General features: G+C 37.2%; 1 protein-coding gene across 2 annotated transcripts in view; it reads left to right on the forward strand.

Annotated features, from left to right (window-relative positions):
* LOC145688023 (metalloprotease TIKI2-like) overlaps positions 1–19,635 on the forward strand; it is an 89,728-nt gene that overhangs the window by 57,083 nt on the left and 13,010 nt on the right. For both annotated transcript variants that reach the window (XM_081761696.1, XM_081761695.1), the window contains exons 3-5: positions 6,066–6,626; positions 7,896–8,042; positions 11,976–12,150. In XM_081761696.1, the coding sequence (XP_081617822.1) occupies positions 6,066–6,626; positions 7,896–8,042; positions 11,976–12,150 (883 nt within the window). The remainder of the gene's footprint in view (positions 1–6,065; positions 6,627–7,895; positions 8,043–11,975; positions 12,151–19,635) is intronic.

The raw sequence follows: 19,635 nt of genomic DNA on the forward strand, positions 1-19,635 counted from the left end.
TAATTTCGTTTATTTCTTTCCTTTTTACTTGATCTCTTCCCTTTAGCCGTTCTTCCAGTAATGGACACCGTAGTACGTGATGCTCTGGTGTGCCTGTTTCTTCGCATTGACATCTTGGATGCTGTGATTGTCTCATTTTGCGTAACGCGTGACTAACAAGTAACACTTCCCAAGTGCAACACTCCTATTTTGATAAAATTTGGCAGGTAGATACTATACATGAAATAAAGGCATACGTGTTTTCTTTATTTTCTGCGGAAAAACGGTTTTACGGGCAAAAGCCCCACCAAATGTTTTGGAAGTTGATGCCCGAAAAGAGAAAACAAGTGGACCGAAGTGAACGAAATTGTGCACAGATATTGTAGACGTAAATTGAGAGAATACGTGTTTCTTATTTTCCTGGAAGGAACGGTTGAGTGGGGCATGGACCCCTCCAAACCTTTGATCACGAAATATCAAAAATGTTAATAACAGTGTCAGAAATGCCTAAAGGACATGCAGAATTGGTACAAAACTTTGTGTAGGGACAAAAAGCAAAAGACAAACGAATACAAGTTTTTTTTTATTTTCTGCGGAAAAACTGTTTTAGGGGCAAACGCCAAACTCAAAATTTTGAAATTTGACGCACGAAAGGCAAAAATAAGTGGACTGAAGTGAACGAAATTAAGCACAGATGTTGTAGACGTAAATTGAAGGAATACGTGTTTCGTATTTTCCTGGATAAAACGGTTGAGTGGTTCAAGACCCCTCCAAATCTCTGATCACGATATATCAAAAGTGCTAAAAGCGATGTCAGAAATGCCTAAAGAACATGAAAAATTGGGACAAAACTTTGTGTAGGGACAATAAGCAAAAGATAAACGAATACGACTTTTTGATTTTCTGTGGAAAAATGGTTTTAGGGGCAAAAGCCGCACCCAAATATTGAAATTTGACGTCCGAAAGGCAAGAAGAAGTGGTTTGAAGTGAATGAAATTGTGCACAGATATTGTAGAAGTAAGATGAGAGAATGCGTGTGTCGTATTTTTTGAAAAGAAAAAAACTGTTCGGTGGACCGAGGAGTTGTGTGGCAGAAGGATTGCACAGAACCGAACCAAATTGTGCGTAAAAATTGTATATGTAAAATAAGGCCTTTCGTGTTTCACAAGTGTCTCCATCCGATTTCTCCAAATTTGGCAGATCAACAGTAAGCACAAACAGTATAACGTACTTTATAGTATTTCAGGAGGCGCCTTTAACCCTTACAATGTTTTTCCGCATAAACAAAAGCACGTGTCGATTTATTTCCTCCTTGCTGTTGATGTGTCAAATTTGAATCAAATCGGATAGGGACATTTGAGAAAGACGAAAGACCTTATTTTATATATATAATATCTACACACAATTTCATCCCAAGTCCATCTAGTCCACTCCTTCCTGTAATCTTACGGTAATATTTAATTTTTTCGGACGGAGCCTTGGCCCCAACACTTTTTCTGCACAAATTAAAAAGCGTTTCGTTTGTTTTGCAAATAGTATCTACGGGAAGTTTCGTTGCAATTCTCCATATCCTTTTAGTCCATCATTTTACGTCTACAATACCTGTATACAGTTTCCTTCACTTTGGTTAACTTCTTGCCTTTCGGTCGTCAATTTTCAAAATTTTGGGTGGGGACTTTTGCCCCCCTAAAACCGTTTTTCCTCAGAAAATAAAAGGTATTCGTTTATTTTTTCCGTATTGTCACTACAAAAAGTTTCGTTGCAATTCTTCATGTCCTTTAGGCACTTCTGGTATATTGTTATTATCACTTTAGATATTTCATGATCAAAGGTTTGGAGTGGTCCATGCCCCCACTCAACCGTTTCTTCCAGAAAAATACGAAACACATAATCCCTCATTTTACGTCTACAGTATCTGTGCACAATTTCATTCCATTTGGTGAGATTCATATTGCCTTTCGGTCGTCAACTTTCAAAATTTTGTGTGGGGGCTTTTGCCCCCTAAAACCGTTTTTTCTCAGAAAATAAAAAAAACATATTCTTTATTTTTACTTATTGTCCCTACAAAAAATTTCGTTGCAATTCTTCATGTCCTTTACACATCTGACATACGGTTATTAGCACTTTTGATATTTCGTGATGAAAAGTTTGGAGGGGTCCGTGTCCTATCTATCCATTTTTTCAGGAAAATACGAAACACATATTCCCTTATTCTACTGCTACAATATCTGTGCACAATTTCGTTCACTTTGGTCCATTTCTTTTTGCCTTTCGAACATCAACTTCCAAAATTTTTGTAGGGGTTTTTGCTCCATAAAACCGTTTTTCCGCAGAGAAAAATTTTTGAAAACACGTATTCCTTTGTTTTATTTGTAGCATTTACCTGCCAAACATTTTCAAAATGGGAGTGTTACAATTGGGAAGTGTTACTTGTTAATATAATCCTGACTGGCAGGAATCAGCAGTAAGATGAAGTCTATAGTAAGAAATACTGCAAGTCAGCTCGATCCAGCCAAGACTCAGGTTCAGCGCAAGAATTAGTGTACTTTGCTAGATTAGTCTCACAACTATTGCCTTAATGTTTGCTTTGGGAAAGGATGTGCATTGCGGGCCATGCCATGCGCTACTTTTGTCATAGGTGTCCAAACTAGCGAGCCCGATGCTCCTGAGCTCGGCACTCACGCTCAGCCGTGCTGCGGCTGAATAATTGAGCACGAGCCTGAGGGAGCCCGAGCCCCAATGAACTAAGTAAGCGCGAGTCTGCCTGGGCTTGAGCTCAGTCGAGAGAAATGAATACGAGACCGAATGAACGAGAACCCAGTTGTGAGAAGTGGTCGCGAGCCTCAGTGAGCGCAAGTCCGATTGAACGCGACCCCACTTAGGAATTGTAAGGACGAGCCCATTCGAGAGAATTGAGTGCGATCCCTGTTTCTGGAAGTGATCGGGAGCCCGAGTGAGCGCGAGCTAAGCTGAGAGAAATGATTCCGAGTGCGAGCCCAGTTGACTGAAATTAACGTGAGCTTGAGTGAGTGCGAGCTCAGTTGAGGGAAGTGAGCGCGACTCCGAGTGAAAGCGAGCGCACTTAGAGTATTGAGCGCGAGCCCACTCGAGAGAATTGAGTGCGAGCTCGTGAGAGCGGGAGCTCAGTTTGGGGAAGTGATCGCGAGCCCGGTCAAGAGAAGTGATCGCGAACTCGAGCCATGTTGATGGAAATGAGTGCGAGCTCATTTTAAAGAAGTGAACGTGGGCCCAAGTGAGCGCGAACCCAGTTAAGAATAGTGAGTGCAAGCTTGTGTGAATTCAAGCCCGAGTGAGTATGAGCCCAGTCGAGAGATGTAGGCGCGATCCCCATTGAGGTAAGTGATCGGGAGCCCGAGTGAGCGCGAGTCAAGTTGAAGGGAGTGAGCTCGAGCGCAATCGAGCTTAGTGTAAAATGTTCACCCATGGTCCTTGCGAAAATGTCCATGGGCTGTTTTCGCTCACGCAGTATTTGTATGCGCTGTTTTTGTCCTTGCGTGGTTTTTGTTCATGCGCTGGTTGTCGCGCGGTATTTGTATACGCAGGTTTTGTTCTTGCGCTGTTTTTGTCCTTATATCTATTTAACTAGGAAGAGTGCCTGTCAATTATGCAACCTAAAACACAGTAGACATTTGGGTTGTCAAACTTAAGGGATTTCTGTAATTGTTCCTGGCTCATCTTTCCTAAAAATGTCTATAAAAATTTTAAACAGTTTGTGGCAGTGGTTCTCAACCTAATTCATATCTTCACCCCTTCGTGTGAGTGCAAGCTCGAGTGACTACGAGTCTAGTCGAGAGACGTGAGTGCGAGGCGAAATGACCACGAGCGCCAGTGATTGTGAGAACAGTTGAGGGATGTGGTCGGAAGCGCGAGCCCAATTGAGGTAAATGATCGGGACCCCCGAGTGAGCGCGAGCCCAGTTAAAAGAAGTGAGCTCGAGCGCGAGCGAGGCTAGTGCAAAATGTTCATCTATGGTTTTTGTGCACGGGCTGTTTTCGCTCACCCGGTATTTGTATGCGCTGTTTCTGTCCTTGCGCGGTTTTTTTTCCATGCGCTGTTTTGTCCACGCGGTAATTGCATGCGCTGTTTTGTCCTTGCGCGGTTTTTGTTCATACGCTGTTTTTGTCCACGCTGTATTTACACACACGGTTTTCGCCCATCGCTGTTATTGTTTGCGCGGTTTTGACCTAGAACCCGCAGGGTTAACTACTATGCTTCATTGTTCTTATACTACTACTACTACTACTACTACTACTAATAATAATAATAATAATAATAATAATAATAATAATAATATAAAATTGACTGCATATATTGATTCGTCTTTTTTGTTTGTTTCTGAAGGAAATAGTTTCTATTTCGAGAAAAATTCAACATTGTGGTAAACAATAACAGATAAACAAAACGTGCCTCTTTGTATCCGATGACTTAAAGCGACTGCTTTCTGGGATCATGGTCCTGGATTCGATTCTGGGCAGTTATTCTGAATGTAAATCGAAGCAGTGGTCAACAGTAGACCTCGTCTCATATTTTAGTCGCAGTGACGAAAAGCAATGTTAAACAGATAAACAAGACATTAATGCTATTCGTTGAATTTTAATAGCTGTTGTCACAGCATTCGTAATAGGCAAAAACTTAACATTGCAAATTTTACAATGTAACTTGAAAAAAGTAATTACAAAATGCTACTGCATAATCTACCAATTCCAATTATTCGGAACGGATTGCCATTGTTGAGTTGTACGTAGTGGCGTAACTACTATGTCACGAAACCCCGCAATGTGGTGGGGACCGACACTTCCAGCGGGGCCTTTCACCCTAGCCTCCTAATAGATCGAATCAACATGCTTTACATTTTTGTAGTATTAGTCGGCAATGTTTATACTTACTTCCCTTTTTTTTTTTAGGGGAGGGCTATCTTTGGGAGACTTGACGTTGTAGGTCAAGCACCGCAAAAGTGTAGATCACAGTAACACGCAGGATCACATTGCATCATACATTATTTATGATCAGTGGAAACATATTAAGTGTCTTGATGAAGAAGCCGATAAACAAGTAAGGTACGAAGCCAATTTGTAGTGTCAGATTCTAGAGAGGCTGATTAATATTACTCTAATGCTAGCAAAAAATTGCCTAGCGTTCAGTGGACACAAGGAGGACATAAATGAAAGTTATTGTGGATTTTTTTAAATCTCAGGTTTAGCTACTTGATAAATACTATCCTATCATGAAACAGTTGAATAAATTATATGCACAACAAAGTGGTTTCCATTTATGAATATTTAGGTCTAATAATTGCATGCATTTTACTCATTATTTACAGATATAGGGAAGTATGGTTATCAACGAACTTAAAAAGTTTGTTATTGAATTCTGTATATCTGTCTGTCTGTCCGTCTGTCTGTTATTTGCGACTTTTTAATTTTGAACCCTGCATTCGATAGAGCATCAAAAACTGTCCAAGAAAGTGATTAAATTTTTCGCGTCACTTTCACAGTTCCCGAGATATTGGCCAAAAATGGCCGATTTCCATTTATTTCAGGAGCCATATCTCGGGAACCGTAAGTCATAGAGAGATGATATTTTGCAAATTTTTGCGAGAAACAGAAGAAGGTGATTTACATGTGGAAACAATCACTGTTATCCTTCCCGTTCCATCTCTCCATTCTTTTTAAATTCTTTCTGACAATGCTCTTGGAGCATTCTCAACTGGTTTATTATGTTACCTATCATTCCACCAAAAAAAAAAAAAAAAAGTATTGTTAAGGCGTGGGACGTAGGTATTCTCTTCGGGGGTGTATAAAACGTAGTTACGCCACTGATTGTAGCTACGTCGGCAAAGTCCCAATTACCATATAACTATTGCTCAAAAATGAAATACGTCTACGCTGCAAAATTTCGGAATGATGTTTGTTTGCTTTGTTCATTTGTTTTTAAATTTTAAAAATTATGAAAATACATTGTAAAATTCAACAGTCTTAAATGTCTATTTATTTATTTTAAGTTAATCCATTATGAATGTCATTATAATGTTAAGTTTCTAAAAGGTTTTCCCTTTATACTTCCAGAGCACCAAACCTTTGTCGTTCTTGTGGGGAGTGAAACGAGTGCCACCATCTTATTTCTTTGGTACCATCCATGTACCTTATACACGTGTGTGGAACTTCATTCCAGATAACGCCAAACGCGCCTTTAACCAATCGGATAGTGTGTTCTTTGAATTGGATCTAACGGACTCACAAACAATAGCAGCGCTCTCAAAATGTCAGCTACTTCCAAAAGGTGAGAATTTGGCTGATGTTTTACCTCATGATCTGTACTTGCGACTCAAAAATCATTTGGACTACGTAAAGCACAAAATTCCAACATGGATGTCACAAGATCAAAGGGTTCGAGGTTTATACGCTGAGTACCTTTTCACAGCGATTACAGGGAACTGGCAGCGAAAACGTCCAGTGTGGGTGATGCTGATGGTGAATTCTTTAACGGAAAATGACGTCAAGTCGCGTGGAATTCCAGTCTTGGACTTATACTTGGCACAGAAAGCGTCGGAAGTGCATAAAACAACCGGAGCAGTGGAACGCGTTCATGAGCAATGTTTTCCTCTAAATGGTCTCAATTTGTCACAGGTATGTATATTTCTAAGTGTACTGTTCAGCCATGTTCAAAGTGGTTTCTTAAGGTAATCAACATATCAGACGAATGGAAACTCCATTACGTTGAACTAGCATTGGTACTTTTATAGCTTAGAGAAGGATGGAACGTCATCTATGTAAAAAAAAAAAAAAAAAAAAAAAAAATTGATCGAGATCGGTCGGGTGGTTCATAAACATAATCACTTTCAATTCTCTCTCTCTCTCTCTCTCTCTCTCAATATATATATATATATATATATATATATATATATATATATATATATATATATACAGGGGCGGATCCAGGATATGATCAAGGGAGGGGCTAAACCATATTTTGCCGTTTTATCCAGTGTAAAGCAGAATTGAAACCCATTTTATCCAGTGTATATCTGAACGTCAGGGGGGGCTATAGCCCCCCTTGGATCCGCCACTAATATATATATATATATGTATAGGGTGTTTCAAAGCAACACGACAACGTTTGGGAGGTGATTCCTGACACGAAGATAAGACAAAAAGTATAGACTAACTTGGGTACACAAATGCTTCCGTTCGGAGTTAGAGGCTGCCGAAAACATGAAGAAATGAACTTTAAAGTTCCATAGCTCCGAAACTATGGGACCTAGCGTATTTGGGTCAAGACTTCACTTAGGAACTAATATGTGAGCTATCGAAAAATACATGTTTCAAAATCCTAAGGTATTTACGTAATAATTTTTATAAAGGGAGTTTGGCTACGGGCATATAATTTGAAGTTCTCACTAACTACCTCTATAAAAATTGTAGTGGAAGTACCACAGGATTGTGAAACGTGCATATTTTGATAGGACACATACTAGTTCCTTAGTGAAGTCTTGACTCGACTACGGTAGGTCCCATAGTTTTGGAGCTATGGACCTGTAAAGTTCAGTTTTTCATGTTTTCGGCAGCCTATAACTCCGAAAGGAAGCATTTGTGCACCCAAGTTAGTCTATACTTTTTGTCTTATCTTCGTGTCTATGATATATATAAAATTTAATTGTTGTTAATATTGCTACCTACCTCTCAATGATTATTATTACTTAGCAGATACCAAATTTTCTAGTTGTGAAGTTCATACCTTGCCTTAAAAATGAAAAGTAGTCCGCAACTCTGAAGTAATTGGGAACCACTGTACTAGGGCATTTATTCAGAAATAAATAAATGAGAAGCAGAAAATAAAAGAAAATAGAGCTAATTTTATTATGAATAAACCTTAACCAATTTTTTGTTCAATTTTAGGTCGTATTCGCATTAAACCAGACTCTTTACCGACAAGAAAGTATCCGCACAGGAGAATTTCAAAATCCATACACAACTGATGATCTGGTCAAGCACTATAACTGCGGAGATTTAAACGCTGTAATTTTTAACCAAGTTACAAAGCAGGTACGGTATTATCTCTTGTTGATCTCCCATATGCTTAGGCTATTCCATCTTGCTTAGGCCAATATCTCTTCTTTCTATAATATCAATTATCTGCGAAAAAATAATCAAAGACAGGCTACTTAAATTCACCTCACCTTACATCCATAGTTCTCAGGACGGCTTTCTATCGAAAAGCTCAAGTCTCTCACACTTAAGTACTCTTCTTTCCTGTGCAGTCAAATGTATGAATAACAATACTCAATTAGATGTTATCTACTTTGATCTCTCGAAGGCCTTTGATTCTGTCAGTCACATTCATCTTCTTCATAAACTCTCCAATAGATTTAATGTACATGGCAAATTTCTCTCTCTAATCACAAGCTACTTAAAGGACCGTAAACAGAGAGTTGTTCTTTCAGGGGCGACTTCTAACCCCCAACCCGTGATCTCAGGGGAGTGTACTTGGGCCTCTGCTGTTTGTCCTGTATATGGATGATCTCTACACTCACTTATCAGCTCAACCTAGTGGCCTTCTGCTTTTTGCTGACGATTGTAAGTTATACAGAGAAATATCGTGTCTCCATGACACAATTGCTCTACAGGAAGACATAAATTATCTTACAGGCTGGTGTGAAATGTGGCACTTGAAACTCAACAGTAAGAAATGTGACAGTATTACTATTACTTTGAAAAAGTCTCCTGTTCCCTCCACATACCATATCAACGATTCCCCTATCACACATTCTGCTAGTCATAACGATCTTGGTGTCATCTTTGATTCAAAACTCACCTTCTCTGACCACATCTCCTCAATACTAAAGAGTTCAATGCGCATGTTGGGACTTCTTTATCGATTCACCGAACTACGCACTATTTCTTCATTAGCAACTTTTTATAAGACTTTAATAGCGCCCAAGATCGAATACTGCTCTCCCATATGGGCCATGGCAGCACCTACACATCTCTCCAGACTTGATTCTGTTCTCAATTTCTTCATCGCTATAGTCCGTTTTCGTGTTCCTGCACTTCGAATATTATCTAAGAAGGAGCTCTTGCGACATCTTAATATTCAGACTCCTGAAGTACGCAGAATTATCTCTGACCTGAAATATCTACATAAAATAGTTAATGGAAGCTTAAGATCGGAAATATTACTTCAGGAACTATCCTTACGTGTCCCTTCCCGCATCACCCGGAATACCCACCTATTCCATCTTGCCCGTCCTAGGTTGGCTGTTATACAGAGGTCTCTTTTTTATAGAATACCAAACTGTTATAATCAAGTAACAACTGATGTGGACATTTTTTCGAGCTACCCAGTGTTTGAAAGAGCAATTAAACGAGCTTTGACGGAATAGTTTTACTTTTACACTCTTTTTTTCTATGTTGTTGTTATTGTTGTCTTGTTTTTTTCTTTCTTTTGTTAGCATGTCCCTGTGTAAAATGGCAAAGTTATGCTGTATCTGGGTATTTGTTCAATAAATAAAAATAAATAAATATTCTCCCTCTGATGCTATGTTTATGTTCGATCTTTCTGTTATATGGGTGTGTTTTTTCTTTATCTCATCATTTATCCGTGTTAGCAGTAATACTTAGTTTCCTTCATAAGATTCTTAAACTTTTGTATGTAACAGTACAGAAGCAGTTGTATCATGTTTTAAGAATATCGCTTTCAAACAGTGAAGAGTATGGACAAAAGTGACATATTTCGAAAGTATATCAACAGGTAAAAGTTAAAGTGGTGTAGCTCACTTTGCGATAATAAAAATAAAATAAAATAGACAAAAATGAAATGAAATATTTCAGTTTAACGTCCTACGTTTATGCTCTTTAGGCTGAAGGAGACGATGATTAAAGCAAGTGAATGACGATGGAAGAATTGATGAAATAAGAAAGTGGGAGGAAACGGGAGTAACCCAAGAAAATCCACGGACACGATATTTTCACCACAGACTTCGCCGGGAATCGAACCACGGACCCTACGAACAACTGAGCTACCATGCCTCCCAGACAGAAAGAAAAGTTATATGTATATATATATATATAAGTCACTCTGTTAACAGAAAATGTATAGTAAATATGATTTACACTAGGGTGACCAGACGTACTGATTTTCGTAGTACGGTACTGTTTTTCGAAGAGCTGTCCTGCGTGCTACGAGGACGCCTAGAAAATCGAGAAATCTCCTTTTTTTTAAATGTCCTGCGAAATGCCCTGAGTTAACTTATTACCAATATTTTAATGTTTTATTCTTTGTTGTTGTTGAGTTGAGTTTAACGTCCCGTTCAGCAGCGAAGCTATATGAGACGTGGACCTACTGATTAACGTGGAATCCGAACCACATGAGCTCCCGCCGGGAATCGAACCCGGGTCTCCCACGCCAAAGGCGCGTACTCTAACCGCTTAGCCACGGAGGAGCTCATGTTTTATTCTTTGTTCACAACATTTTGAATTACAGACATTCATTTGTTTAATTGTAAACCGCTGTGATTTTTAACACTCCTGAAAAGATTAGGCAAGGAGAACTATCAACAAAATATTTTGAAATACATTGTTTTTGCAGAGAAGGACTTGTTGAGATATCGGTAAAGCATAAGAAAGATTCCTATTTCAAGTTACAACAGTGATGCTAACCAAGTTAGAAGTTTCCTCGTGCCAGTCTAAATTTTCCCTCATTCCTTAAAATATTTCCACGCTCCGAAAATCGATAAAAAAAAAGTATTTAGCCCTACAAGAAGTTTCACTGTACGTTCATAAAAATAAACTACTTTGGCATTCATCAAAGTATTTGGAGTTGTGTTAAATTCCTAGTTTTGTTCGCTATTTTTTTTAAACAAAAATGAATAATTAATTTAAGGTTAACGTTAAATGAAATAAAGACATGCGTATTGCCGACGCAGTAAACTATTATATTTGTGTCCTACTTTTCGCTTGTCGGAATCTGGTCACCCTAATTTACACTAATATAACTTTCACGCGTCCTTATATATAATAATGACAAAACAGGTTTATTCCTTCAACGTGATAATCAACCATACCCCCTTCAAGAGTGAAGCATGCTTGAAAATGATAATCAGCATCTCTCCTTGCATTAGCCAGGGGTGCCCACAAGGGGGGGGCTATGACGCAAACTGCGTCATTGAAATATTTGGGGGGGTTAAAATCTATATAAATATGTTTGATGAGGGGGGGTAAAATTAATCGAAAAGAAGATTTTTTTCATGGAAGAACACCTACGGATAGACAATTGGGGGGTGCGTCATAGACATAAGGGGGGGGCACCACTGCATTAGCACACACTTTAATTGGAGTATTGCTGAATTCCTGGGTTGAATCCTTTGCTTCAAATCGTAAATTGTTAAAATATTATGGGCGTGGGCTGTATTTTTAAGGTAGCTTCAAAGGAAGAAATGCACTGGAGTCAGGTCAGGGAAGTGGGTCAGTCTTTCATCTCTCAATCCAACGGTTTGGAAATATCTCGTTCAACTGCTCATAAACACAAGCTTCACCATCGAGTGGGGTCCTATCGTGCTCCAAAAGATGTCCTGGAAAATATCTCAGTACTGGTGCAAGTAACTTTCTGCTGTCACAGATCCATTGGAAATGGGGCTGTCACTCTCCGACACGAATTATTTTCAAATATAGACTATTATTTTCCATTAAATTGTCATTCCAACTTTATCTGCCTCCAGTAAACACAATTGTATCTCTTAGTTCTTGCAAGCACTGTCTCTTTAGTCGATTTATGTTGAATATGGAAGTGAATGTGTTAAAATAATTTACTGAAGTTGTAATAAATTTTTCGCACCTCGATTTTTACAGACATTTGTTAAAAATATTAAACAATTTTTTGACATAATTTCTTCAAAGTGGTTAGTTTTACTTTAAAATAATTATAAATGTCTGAATCCACAAGTCATGTGAAGAAACGTAAATTATTTATTCTGCTTTCAGGTTCCAAATTTTTTTAACAATTCACTATCGCCCACTGAACTTGGTAGAGCATCTCAAATTGATGAGTACTTTCGAGAAGAATTAATATATAAAAGAAATAGGCGCATGGGGGAGAGGGTCAGTCGTTTATTACAACAGCATCCAGACAAGATATTTTTCTTTGCCTTCGGAGCTGGTAAGTACGTTTTTCTAGATACTTTGAATGAAGGTTTGATTTTTCCTTTCTTTATAATTTCATATGTTGAAATTGGAATAATTTTATATCCATATGTTTCACTTAATAACGTATCGCTGAAAGGGAGTCTATAGTAGGATCTATTAATATTATAAATTTACTATTAGCCTAGTTGTAGTAATGTTTGAATTTGGTCTTTGATGGGCCTATAATAAAAATTGCTTGATTTCAATAATGTTAGTTTTAAACTAACTTGACTGTTCAAACAATTTTCACTTTTATAAAGAATGGAAATAATTACAACTAATTACTCTTTAAACGTGTCAGATGAGGTAAATCTCCACTTCTTCTTCACACAAATATATTTAAAACCTCATAAATTAAAACTTGTCTTACGATCTGGCACGACTGAGTACATATACTGTTTATTTGGTTTGGTTTAGTTTGTTCAATTTTCACGACCCTTTCAGCACCGAGACTATGCGGACTTACAATCTAACATGGGATCCAAACCACATGAACTCCCACAGGGAATCGAGCCCGGATCTCTTGGACTTGTCACGAGGAAGCTCCATATTCGTGGCCAAGAAAAAGTTCTTGTTCAGTATTGTAGACAGAGATTGTCACAGATAAAGCAACCGAGTAGTTGTACAGTGGCCGGAGAAAACTACCTCTCCTTTACATTTGTTTTTAAGTGAAAATCCAAAATATGACCAAAGCAAAATAATAGTAATAATAAATAAATAAATAAATAATAAAATAAAGATCTTCCGTTAATAATTTGTGTTGTACTTTCAGCAACATATCATTGCCTTCATCAGATATGTTATGTTTTGTCAATAACTTGGAGTTTTGTAGTATATATTAGTGATAATCTGTCACCACCTTGGAGCTAGGCTGTCTGGGACACAAATAGTTTGAATTCGAATGACACAATAAACAGCTTAGATTCACAGTTGCATTTTTAACTAAAGTAAATTTTAAGAGCTAAAAACAATGAATATTCCTGATAATTTACACATACGACTTCAATGTTTCATTCAGTGTTAGACGTAATCATAATCATAATCATAATCATAATTTATTGCATCCGTTCATCGTCATACAACGAAATTGGACATGTCATTTATATATATATACCAGTATACATAAACATACATACTATTATTACATATAGATTCTTATGGTTTCACTAATTTACTTACTATACATTTAATTTTACGTATACGAATTATTTTCTACATATTCTTCAACCGAATAAAAGCAATGTTCTATCAAGTACCTTTTCAGTTTGGATCTACAGCTATTGACAGAGACCTGATTTTTTATACATGATGGAAGTAGATTGTATAATAGAGTACCTTTGTGCGTAACTGATTTATTGTATATATTTGTCCTATGTGCATGCAAGTGAATGTCGTCTTTACTTCTTGTGTTATAACTGTGAATGTCTTTGTTAACAATAAATTCACTACTATGTTTTTTCAAATACATTAATATTTCGAACAAATACATTGAGGGAAGAGTCATTATTCCAAGTTCCTTAAAAATATTTCTGCAAGAAGAGTTCCATTTTACTCCTGCAAGTATTCTTACTACTTTCTTCTGTAGTCTAAAGATAGCAATACTTTTAGGTGCATTTCCCCAGAACATCAAGCCATATTTTACTGTAGAATGAAAATTTAAGTAATATATACACTTAGCTGTTTTTACATTAATCTTATCTCTTACACATCTAATTGCATAGCATAGTTTGCTTAGCTTACTTCTTACATGTTCTATATGTGGTTCCCAGTTGAAATTATTAGATATTTTAACTCCGAGAAAGGTAGCAGTTTCTACATATTTAACTGTTTTATTATTTATTTTTATTATTGCATTGATTACTTTTACCATTGTTAAAATTTAAGGCACATGTTTTATTTACATTAATGATTAGGTCATTTTTATTCATCCAACTTGAAAGTTGGTTCATTGCCGTTTGGCAGTTTAAGACTAATTCGCATTCATCTTTCCCACTAACTATTATGTTTGTATCATCTGCATATAAAGTCACACATGAACTATTAATATTTTCAAAAAGATCATTTATATAAAGAAGAAAGAGAAGTAGTCCTAGAATTGATCCTTGTGGTACTCCACGATTAATAATTTCTTCACTTGACACACATTTTTGAACGTGTTCTAACACATATCCCACAAGCCTGTATATGATGGTGAGAAAATCATGTGAACAGAGTTTGAAACTATGGCAAACAATGTATAGTGTTGACTGGAAATCAATATTGCAATAGCTACGTACATTTCGTTGAATTAATATATAAGAGTAATGAAATCTTAGTTGTGCAGGTTTTTGGTTTCCAAGTTATGGGCGGTCAAATTTTGCGTCATACTTTCGAAATCAAAATTCATATATATGTAACTCATTCAATCGGGATCAAGTTTGGAATGGCCGTAGATCTTGACCTGCTATATAAACATAAGAAGAATTATGTTGTACAGGCTTACAATTTCCAAGTTATAGACGGTCAAATTTTGAGTCATGATTTTGAAAGCAAAAACCCATACAGCGAGATCATGCGATCGACATCATACTTGACAAAGTGGTAGAGCTGCATCTACTATAAAGCGTGTGAAATGTTATGGGTTTACGGTTTTTGAGATATGAGAGGTCAATGTTTTCTTTATGTGACAAAACAAACAGTACTGAAATCTCATCGTTGACATTTATTTATTTATTTGTTGTACGACATAATGAAACATAAGAAATGTTGTCAAATGGATGTCAACCAAGTGTCACTTAACATATTGTAAATTTAAGAGGACTCACGCCCGTACAACATGTATTCAAAATGTTGATCATTACGTCGCACACATTCTTCGTAGCGGTCCTGTAGATCGATGAACATGTTAGTGAATATTGGTTGCTGGAACGACGAAACAAGTGACCGAATCTTCTCTCTTAACTCCGGTATAGTGGTAGGGAGATTATCTTTCGGAAAATTGTTTCCGTCAGCATTCCGCGTATGTAGGCATCCGTAGCCTTGAGGTCAGGGGAATGGGAAGGATATGGAAAATCCGTTCCACGGGAATAAAAGCGATATCCAAACTCTTATTGGCAGAAGGGCAAGTGATTCACTTGCAGTGTAGCAGTAGTTCCGTCTTTCTATATCCATTGTTGATTGTGACGACAGATTTTTAGTGCCGTAAATACAGCGCAAATCATGCAACAATTGGTCAATAATCAACTGTCGATTGATGTAGCGATCAAGGTACACATGGCTTTCATCACTGATCCATATGTTGCTGATGAAATCTTCATCTTCATACGCCAGAGCTCCAGAGCAATGCAGTAGACTTGCACTCCCACCTCCTGCAGTGAGACGCCCCACATTGTATGAGCGGAAATAGTGCTCAACAATAAACACCTTCTACTCTGTTGTAAGTAACATTATTTTCGCTCCAACTCCACATTACGCTAGTCCACACATAACTAAGCACACATGTGGCGCTCACAGCTCATATCACTTTGCACTTGCGCGCCATCCATACGTGATTTTCAGTACGGTTTGTTTTGCCGCATACTGTATTTTCGAAAACAAAACCTCCGTGTATGTAACTCATCCAATCATGATCAAATTCAGTGTGATGGTAGAAGTTTGGAAAGAGAAAATAATCCGAGGGGTATAAATGTGGCGAATAGGGTGCGTGAGGAAGCAATTCGAACGTTAACTCATTGATTTCGCCCATCGCGCTAACGGATGTGTGAACTGGTGCATTGTTTTCATGAAACAACACGCTCTTCTTCGCCGAATGCGGCCGTTTTGTCTTGATTTCGTCACTTAAACGCTGCAATAAGTTTGCATAATACCCGTCGTTGACTGTTTTCCCTTTTTAAAGATAAACAATGAAAATTATCCCACGCGAGTTCCAAAAAAACTGACACAATGACGTTGCCAGCAAACGAAACTGGTTTCCCTTTCTTTGCAGACGATTCTCCCCGTTAAGCCTATTGTTTCGACTGTTCCTTCGTCTCAAATGTGAAGTGATGGACTCGTGTTTCACCCATGGTTATGAACAGGCCCGTGCTGGCCCACCGGGACACCGGGACGTGTCCCGGTGCGCCCTCCGAAATATCACAGTATAAATAAAGGTACAAGTTTTTAGTAATAAATTCTTATAGTTTTTATTGGTAAAGAACCCGTGAAAGTTGCAGTGCGCCCTTTACATTAGGCGCCCTTCCGAGACCACATCAAAGATGAACGATTTTATTTACTCTTCTGCATAGCACAGTTCTGTACAATAAATACACACAGTTACTGTTTGCAAAGAACCCGTAAAAGGTAAGTGCGCCCTTTACATAAGGCGCCCTACGAAACATCACATTATAGATAAGTGGTTTTGGTTATCCTGTATACCAGCTTTGTTTAATAAATTCAAATACTGACTGGTAGTATAGAACTTGTGAAGAATACAAGGCGCTCTTCACATAAGATGCCCTGCGAATATCACATTATTTTTTTTTTTAAATTTTATTCTTCTGTATTTCAGTTTTGTATTATAAATTCATACAGTTGCTATTGGCAGAGAACAGGTAAAGAGTATAATCACTTACAATAATATTATAAAGTTATATAGCTATAAAGCGAAACAATGTGACACATCAAGATTAGTTCAAATAGTGAAATGTACGATGCATTTATGTAATACTACACTGACACTAGTCTCTAATTTACGATTTTTACGGCATCGAAGCTTTCACAGTCTTAATATGCATCCATATATCCGAGCATATTGATTGTTCCTGTGTGTTTTAAAGCAGTGTTCGGATAATCAGTACCTGTTGTATTTCTGAAATATAGCTGTATTAATTTCCGTAAAATGTGCTCTTCCTGTCACCACGGCAGGCGCGTCCTCAGGTTGTGGATCGAGTTGAAGGCTTCTGGGATATAGAGGTAAGCTGCGAATATACTGAATAAGCAATCTCGGACAGACAAGGGGTGATAATCCAACTTGAGAATTGGGTGTGAGGCTAACAACCACATCCTGTAAAAAAAAGGATTGTTCAGATAAGTTCGCAGAATCCTCGGATCAGAACTGATAACTTGGCACGAACTCAGCAAAGTGAAATCGACATCAGATTTGGAACATGAAAGATAAGAAGTCTCTATAGGGCAGGCGTGTTAAAATTTGTAAAAAAAAAAAAAAAAAAAAAAAAAAAAAAAAAAAAAAAAAAAAAAAAAGTTTAGAAATACAGGTTGGATCTATTGGGATATCAGGAAGTTAGATCAGAAGGTAATGGAGGAGTCAAGTCTGGAAATTTTACGTTCTTTTACGGGGAACAAATTAAAAATTACCAACTAGAAACAGGGATTTCCGTTCACAAACGAATACGTAATATCAGCAATTACATAGGTTGAATTTGTTAATGATAGATTTTCTTTTACTTCTCTTAAGGGTCGATGGTGTAATATTATTGTTTTAAATGCACATGCCCCAACAGAAAATAAGGATGGCGATTAAAAAAATAGTTTTTACGAAATAATAGAACTTGTATTTGATCATCTCCTGCAATACCATATGAAAATTCTGTTAAGCGGTTTCAATGCGAAGGTAGGACCAGAGGGTATTTTCAAACCGATTATAGGGAATAAATGTTTGCATAAGAAAGGTTGTGACAACGGCGTTAGATTCGTGAACTGTGCAATATCCAGAAACCTTATCGTGAAGATTACAAAATTCCAACATCACGACTTCATAAATATACTTGGATTTCATCAGATGGAAAAACACATATTCAAACTGATCATGTTTTAGTAGACAGAAAAGAACAGTCTAGCACAACTGATGTTCGGTAGTTCAGAGGAGTTGATTGTGATAGTAAGAGAGAGACTATCGTTGAATAAAGGAAATATTCAATATCTGAAAACGGAGCGGTTTATTTTATTTTATTTTTTTTTTAATAGAGGAGAGTCAGGTGAGAGGAGAGCCAGATTGAAGTGTCGAATAGATTCTCGGTTTTAGAAGGTTCGGAGTGCACTAGTGTTCAAGATACTTGGTTGAAATTAGAGATAACATTAAAATTTCAGCAAAAGAAATATTGGAACACGCAGAAATACTTAGGAACAAACCATGGTTCAACCAGAAATGTACTAAAGTAGCAGAGAAGAGAAAACAGAAGAAACTGCGTTGGCTACAAAATCCGAACGAAATAATTACATAAAATTTCATTGTCATCTGGCAGAAAACTTCTAAAACTTTTAGAACAAAGAAACGCGACTTTCGAGAGTTAAAATTAATTAACTTGAAGATAATAGTGAAAACAAAAACATTCGGGGCATGTATAAATGCATCAACGAACTTAAGAAAGGCTATCAACTTCGTGCTTATATATTGAAGAAACCTAAAGGAACAGTTCTCACTGATACAGATAGCATCTTAAATAGATGGAAAGATTTCTTTGACGATTTGCTTAACACATAGCCAAAAACTAATGCGCGTGGAGAAAATGAAATGCATGCAGCATAACCGTATATTCCAGAACCTAACAGACAGAAATAGAAATCGCTATTTTTAAAAAATAAACACATATCTCCGGGTATAGACGAAATTCTGGTTGACTTAATTTTAGCTGGAGGGAAAAACTGTAGAGCAAGATACACAAACTCATTCTCATTATCTGGAACAAGGAGGAATTACCACAAGAGTGAAGAGAATCAATCATTGTTCCAGTTCAGAAGAAAAGCAACAAAACAGATTTAATAATTATCGAGGCATTTCTCTTCCGTCAACATCCAATAAATCCTCTTAAACATTGTATTAGCAAGATTGACTCCATACGCAGATGAAATTATTGGAGATTATCAGAACAGATTTAGGTAAAATCTATCAACTATCGACCAGATATTTACCATTCGACTAATACTTGAAAAGAAATGAGAGAATACAACATTCTGGCACATCAATTATTGACTTTAGACTCTAGTAGGAGGGAAACATTGTACAACATGCTTAGAGAAAAGGTAGATTAATTAAGATATGTTTAAATGAATCCCAAAGTAAGGTTCGAGTAGAGAAATTCTTGTTCACGAGCTTTCACGTTGAGAATGACCTGAAAGAAGGAGATGCGTTGTCGTCATTATTAATTAACTTTGTTCTGGAGAACACGATAAGGAAAATCAAAGACAGCAATCAAGTCCTAGAGCTGAATTGTATTTGCCAGGTTATGGCGTATGCTGATGATGTAATTTAATAGGTAATGATAGAATAATAGAAAAGAATGCAGAAATCTTAATTACCGCTTGCAGGGATATAGGCTTAAAAGTAAATGCAGAGAAAACTGAATAAATGGAAGTTTGTCGGGATCGTAATACTGCATTTTATGAATGCGTTAAAATACCAAATAATATTTTCTTTCGACAAAGTGGATACTTTCAAATATCTAGGATCATTATCAACAGACCAAAACCATAATCACTAAAAAGT

Source organism: Thermobia domestica, chromosome 6 (assembly GCF_964235325.1).
Source record: "Thermobia domestica chromosome 6, izTheDome1.hap1.1, whole genome shotgun sequence".
Classification (NCBI taxonomy): Eukaryota; Metazoa; Arthropoda; class Insecta; order Zygentoma; family Lepismatidae; genus Thermobia; species Thermobia domestica.